Raw genomic sequence first — 6515 nt, forward strand, 5'->3', positions numbered from 1 at the left:
CCTTAACCGTAGCTCACTTCAAACGTTGTTTTGTTTTGCTTGATTTTGTTAACGAAGTTTTCTCGAAGGTTACTTATTATACGGCAGCAGCTCGCCTCCTTAGGGAACAATTCTTCCACGTGTGGACTTTCAGATGACTCTGTGGCTGTTTGTTGGAGAGGAAACTTTTGTTGACTTTTTTTCTTAAATTGATTTTGTCAAGGAATGTTTATCTTAAGTTGCTTACATTTCTACGGCAGCAGCCCGCCTCCGTTTGGAGTAACTCTGACAAGTGAGAGTAGATTGTGGACAAGTTTGTCCCTGTACCTATACCTGGTTGTTTGGTTGATGGAAAGAAAACTTGTCGACTAACACATCCTCTAACGATTTTCTCCTTGTTATTATTATTATTATTATTATTATTATTATTATTGTTATTTTTATTTCTATTGTATAATGTATTATTTTTTGTATTATTATTATCACTTTTTAAAATTATTATTATTATAATCATTATTGTATTATTATTAATATCATCATTATCATTATTATTATTATTATTAATATTGTTGTTATTTTTTTATACGTATATATTTTTAAAATGATGTTTTTCTTCCTGCATCTCTGTTCTTGTTTACTTCTTTCTTTCCACGTGTACATAACAAACTTCGAATCTCTCTGCTTTACCTTCTTGTCCAAGGGAGGAGGGGTGGACGACACTTCCCGTCGGCTGATGACATCACTGAGATTTTCCTCCGGATGGACCCAGTCTGTTGTCGCTGTTGTTGGGGCGTGTGACTGTTGGGAGGAAAAGGGGGGAGAGGGGAGAGAGGGGGGGGAGATACCAAATAGTTACATAGTTACATACAGGTGAATTAAAGGATTTTCTTACTGGGGCTGGGCTGGGGGTGGCAGGGGTGGACATAACAAGTTTTTGTGTTTTTTTTAATTTAAAAAAAAATTATATTATCATAATTAAGAGGGAGAGGCGGGTTTTTGTTTTTGCTTTAAAAAAAAGAGGAATAGGTTTATTAGGACTTTAAAAATAAGTTAGGTTTGTTTTTTTCATTATCGAGGGTAGATGGCGAGTGGATTGACTATATGGTTGATTGATTGGAGTTTTGTTTGTTTGTTTGGTTGGTTGTTTGTTTGTTCGTTTGTATGTTTCTTAGAGGGACACACAAAAAAGCTGGGGGTGGGTTGTTGGGTCACTTTGCTTTTCATTACCTGTCAGGTTTGAAAATCTTCAAAATGTTGGCCATTCGGGTTACTTACCTCGGGGGAAGATGAGATTGCCTTGGCTAGTTTGGGGGTAGGTGGGACTTCCGAGCTTGGGGGAGGTAGGGTAGACACCGCTAGTTTGGGGGTAGGTGGGACCTCCGAGCTGGAGGGAGGTCGGATCTCCCGGTCGATGGGGTCGGCCGATGACTGGTGGGTCGGAGGTCCTTGTTTTTGGCGTTTGTCACGGGGATATACTCCAGGGCCGTACATGGCAGCGACAGTTGGGGTTGTCACACGGGAGGGTTTGGAGGTAGGTGGGACTTCCGAGCTGGGGGGAGGTAGGGTAAACACCGCTAGTTTGGGGGTAGGTGGGACTTCCGAGCTGGGGGGAGGTAGGGTAGACACCGCTAGTTTGGGGGTAGGTGGGACCTCCGAGCTGGGGGGAGGTCGGATCTCCAGGTCGCTGGGGTCGGCCGATGACTGGTGGGTCGGAGGTCCTTGTTTTTGGCGTTTGTCAGGGGGAGGTACTCCAGGGCCGTACAGGGCAGCGACATTTGGGGTTGTCACACGGGAGGGTTTCTCTCCCTTTCTCCGGTGTTTGGCAGGGTTGGTCGTTTGGTTTTTCTTGTTCGCGTCTTGTTTTTCTGCTTGTTGGTCACATTCCTGGAATCAGAAACGCATAAGTATTATCCAGAAGGTCCTTGTAAAAAGGGTGGGGGTTTCTCTCTGTTTTACCATTTCATTTCCCTATTGACAGTTATTGTTTTCACGTGCTTCACTGTACCATAAATATCACAAACAAAACAAACTAAAAAAATTATAAACCAAGTTCTTCTTTTACCAAAGGCTAGTAAACCGCTTTATCAAACAAACAAAACACACAAAATACGGGAACAAAAATCAATCAATATAAAATGCTGTTGTTTGCTGTTTTTTTGTTTGATTGTTTATTGTTGTTTTTTATGCTAAGTTGTGCAAACAAATACAGCAGCAAAAATTGTAAACAATTAATAAAGTGCTGTTTTTACTAAACAGTTGGCCCATTAAAACAAACAAAACAATATACAAACAAAGCGGTGTCTTATAGAAACGAACAAATAAACACACACAAAAAAAACCCCCCCCCCCCCCCCAAAAAAAAAAGAAAAAGAGCAATGTGTTACCAAAGAGTAGGCGCCATGTCTACATCTCTTTCTGTCTTATATTTTCATTTATCTATTAGACAGTTATTGTTTTTGTGTGCTTCCTGTATGATAAAAAAAACAACCAAAACAAAACAAACAAATAAACAAAGTTCTTCTATTTCCACAGAGTAGTCAACCGCTTTGTCAAACTGACAAACACAAACAAACAAAAACAACCAATTAAGTGTTGTTTGGTTGGGGTCGTTTTTTAAAGTGTTTGGGGGTTTCTTTGGGGTTTTTTAATTTTTAGGTAAAATGCCAAGTTATGCAAACAAATACAACAGCAAAAATAGTAAAGAATTAATAAAGTTCTTTACTAACTAGTTGGCCCATTAAAACAAACAAAACAATATACAAAGAAAGTGGTGTCTTATAGAACGCAACAAATGAACACAGACACACATACACACACACACACACACACACACACACACCAAAACAAACAACCCCCCCCCCCCAACAAAAAAACAACAAGGCGATGTGTTACCAAAGAGTAGTCGGCTCTCTCTGCGTACATCTTAATCTCCTCCAGATTGTTCTCTCTCTGCCACTTGGTCCCCGGTACAGGCTCTCCGTTCCCCTCTGTCCATTCCACCTGGTTTTCTTTCCTCTCTTCTGTCAATCTCTCCTGCCTCTCCCATAGTTTATCCACCACTCCTCTGAGCACCGCTTTCTTCTTCATTTTTTTCGACCATCTTGGAGTGCCTTTTCGGCGATGCTTTGGTTGGGCCTGTTGGTTAAAAACAAAACAAAAATATATTTACAAAACAAAGCAACAACAATAATAACAACAACAAAGACAAGCAAAAAGAAAACAAAAACAACCACAACAACAAAGACAACAAAAACAACGACCACAACAAAGATAATAAAACAACAACCACAAGTACTACAAAGACGATGACAAAAGAAAAAAAATCCTCCTTAACCGTAGGTCACTTCAATGGTTGTTTTGTTTGTTTAGGTCAACTAAGGTTGCTCGTAGAAATTTTTATTGAGTGTCTCGGTCTTTCTGCTGGGATGTTGTATCCCTCTCAGCCTGAGTTGGCTCTGATGGGTAGGGTCAGAAGCTCTCTTCCTAAATGATCGAGATTGTGCCGATGGGGCCTTTAAAAAATCGACATAAAAAATTGAAGTGCCGAAGACTAGAAGTGTTATAAAAGAGTAACAAACACAAAAAGAAGGAGAGATAAGGACGTTAGATGTTTAACAGGAATGAAGGAGCAAACCACACCAGAGCACCCGCCAACCACTACGAAGTTTATGACTTAGAGTGAAAGTTGTTTCATGGACAAAACTTGACCATAGTCTGGTAATGGTAGACATTTTTTATTCAAATTCCAGTGCTTTCTTTGTACTTGTAAAAAACGGGTAGGGAAAACAGCAACCTATGAGTGGAAAATACTCGCACGGGTCGATAAAACCTAGCTTACAATTTTACAAATTATAATTATTGCATCCTCATGACTATTCTGTTTCTTCTCTTCTACTATTATTCTGCTATTTAGGCTCTGGAACGATATGCCTGACCATCGGAAGAAGACTGAGAAACGTGCACTTGACGTCATTATTATGTTGAACAAGCGACTACACCGCAGTGTAACAAGTCATCTTGACGAGCATAGCATACACACTTCCTTTTTTAAAAACAACAACATCCAAGCAGAAAAAATAGTGGTGAATGAAGAAGAAGAAGAAGAAGAAGATGATATTTTTTCTCATTCCTCATAATAATATACTCACGTTAGACATCATGTGATGTGTGACATACTCTCTTTGTCCAACACTTGGAATACGTTTTCTTGATTTGGACAACTTAGTAATGTGATACAATTCAGACAATTGTTTGTATTTTAAAAGAAATCAGGTTTACCAAGCAGAATTGGTCAACAAGAGAGCAGACATCAAGATTTAACAAACAAGTTGTATAACAAACGTCTTGCAGCGCACAGTTCAATACAGGTTTCCCTTGTTTAAGGAGACCAAAGATCACACTTTTTCCCCACACAGAAAATGTTCCAAACTCTTCCAATGAACACAAGAAATATTCAAATGCACATAAGAATTATTCAGAAGTACACAATCAAACGAATATTCCCTACAAGCGAAGATTATTTTCAACAGAAACGTTAGAAAATGGCTTCTTGGGCTCTTTCTTGCTGCTATGACACGAGGCACGCCGTGTGCAGTGTGCGTAGTGATTGGATAACCCGCTGTGGAGGGCGGGGCTTATGTGCATGTGCCCATCCCGTGTCGAATTGCCGGTTCTGTTTAGTTTTAGTAAGAGTTTTACGGAACATGCAACACAAATAGTTATATAAGTGGCCAAGGTTAGAAATTTTACCTACTAGAGTTTAACATACGAAGGAAAGAAGGACGAGAATTGAGTATGATAGAAGTTTGATTTTTAAACAAAAGAAATAAGAATCCACAACAGAGCACCCGCCAACCACATGGTTGTTTAGAAGCTGGACACAAAGGCTTGACCTGTAGCTGCCGTGGGCAGTGGATGCAGTTATGTGACTGACCTATATCCACCTCTCAATCTTCATAGCGGGACTTTGGAGAGGTAGACTGGTGGCGTCACATTTCTATCGGCTGCCATTTTGCCCCTCGCTTGAAGTTGTTCAAATCGTGATTATTTCAGAGTTAGAGGGCAATGTTGGCTTTGCTGTTTTGTTGTTGCTTTGTTTGTTTGGGGTTTGGGTTTTGCTTTGTTTGTTTTTGTTTGTGTTTTTTTGGGGGGTGCATTTTGAGTGAGTTGAAGTATTTTTTCTAGCATTTATTGTTTATTTCATTGTTGTTGTTTGTTATTATGGTGTGAGTGTCAAAATCCCCCACAAGCAGGTCATTCCTCTTCTTCTTTCTTCTTCTTCTTCTCCTCCTTTTTCTTCTTCTTCTTCTTCTTCTTTTTCTTCTTCTCTCTCTCTCTCTCTCTCTCTCTCTCTCTCTCTCTCTCTCTCTCTCTCTCGCTCATAATATTCATCTTATTTCTGTCCGCATGGTCTTATCCTCCCCCGTCCCCGGAATAAACGCTCATCACCCTATCCATGTATCTTTTCTGTACTCAAAACAATTAAACGTACAAACCAACTAACTAAAAAGTTTGTTTTAGAAGGAGTGAAAAATTTTTCATTGACCAAACTTGTTAACAGTCTCCCCTTGGTCCGAAAAGGACACAACGGAAAGTTCGTGGTCTTTAAGGCTGCAGCTGTCGCCATTTTCTTTTTAAAAAATGAAATTTAAACGTCACCATCGGAAGAAGACTATTAAACGTTCGTTTCAAGAAGAAGAAGAAGAAGAAGAAGAAGAAGAAGAAGAAGAAGAAGAAGAAGAAAAAGAAGAAGCTATCCATTTTCATATTCATGACACGAGGTGTACATGTGTTTTGCGCGTTATGTTTGGATAATCCGTGGTGGAGGGCGCGGTTCATGTATAGGTATCCATCCTGGGTCAAATAACCGCATGGGATGGCTTGAAATCCACATGTGAACATGCAACATACATACGTCATATAAAAGCCGAAGGGTATAGGTTTTAGTGACAAGAGAAAGGAGAAGGAGAGATAAGACGATAGAAGTTTGATACGAAAGAAAGAACAAACCACAACAGAGCACCCGTCAACCACGTGGTTGTTTAGGGGCTGGACACAAAGGCTTGACCAGTAGTAGCGGGACAAGAGAGTGGAGTCATGTGACTGGCCTTTGTCCACCTGTCAATCTTCATTGAGGGACTCTGAATAGGTAGACTATAACGTCACCTTTCTTTCAGCGGCCATTTTGTCTCTTACTTGAAATTTGACTTTGTTTGTGTTTAAATCGGGATTTTTTTTTCAGCCAAAGACCAATGCTGATTTTTCTGTTTTGTTGCATTTCATTGTGGTTTGTTTTTGTTTTGTTTCTGTTTTGTTTTTTGGTGGGTGGTGTTAGTTGTTATCCAAATCACTCATTTCGAGGTGGATCTGTTCCTTAGACATTCAAACGTAATGTTTGACGTCCTCCTCTACATGGGTGCGTTTTTCGTCAACATAGACCGGAGCTCGTCGTTAAAGAGAGTACTTTATCCCATCTTACGCTCCAATGATTGGTCCGACTTGCAGGTCTCGCTAGAACAACCTGGTCTCCTGCATGA

The 6515-nt window shown here is 40.0% G+C and overlaps 1 protein-coding gene across 1 annotated transcript; it reads right to left on the reverse strand.

Annotated features, from left to right (window-relative positions):
* Positions 1–222: 222 nt before the first annotated feature.
* LOC101860175 (proline-rich extensin-like protein EPR1) lies at positions 223–4790 on the reverse strand. The gene is made up of 5 exons (XM_005100225.3): positions 4128–4790; positions 2872–3114; positions 1255–1863; positions 667–777; positions 223–264 (listed from the first exon to the last, which is right to left on the reverse strand). The coding sequence occupies exons 1-5, from the start codon at positions 4137–4139 to the stop codon at positions 223–225; spliced, it is 1017 nt and encodes a 338-aa protein (XP_005100282.2). The 5' UTR covers positions 4140–4790.
* Positions 4791–6515: the final 1725 nt, after the last annotated feature.

This window comes from Aplysia californica, unplaced genomic scaffold (genome assembly GCF_000002075.1).
Source record: "Aplysia californica isolate F4 #8 unplaced genomic scaffold, AplCal3.0 scaffold00240, whole genome shotgun sequence".
Classification (NCBI taxonomy): Eukaryota; Metazoa; Mollusca; class Gastropoda; order Aplysiida; family Aplysiidae; genus Aplysia; species Aplysia californica.

Coding starts and splice junctions, on each gene's coding strand:
- LOC101860175 (XM_005100225.3), bottom strand. Junction 1,864..2,871: donor AGAGAGCCGACTACTCTTTG/GTAACACATCGC, acceptor TTCTGATTCCAG/GAATGTGACCAACAAGCAGA. Junction 265..666: donor CTCCTCCCTTGGACAAGAAG/GTAAAGCAGAGA, acceptor CTCACTTGTCAG/AGTTACTCCAAACGGAGGCG.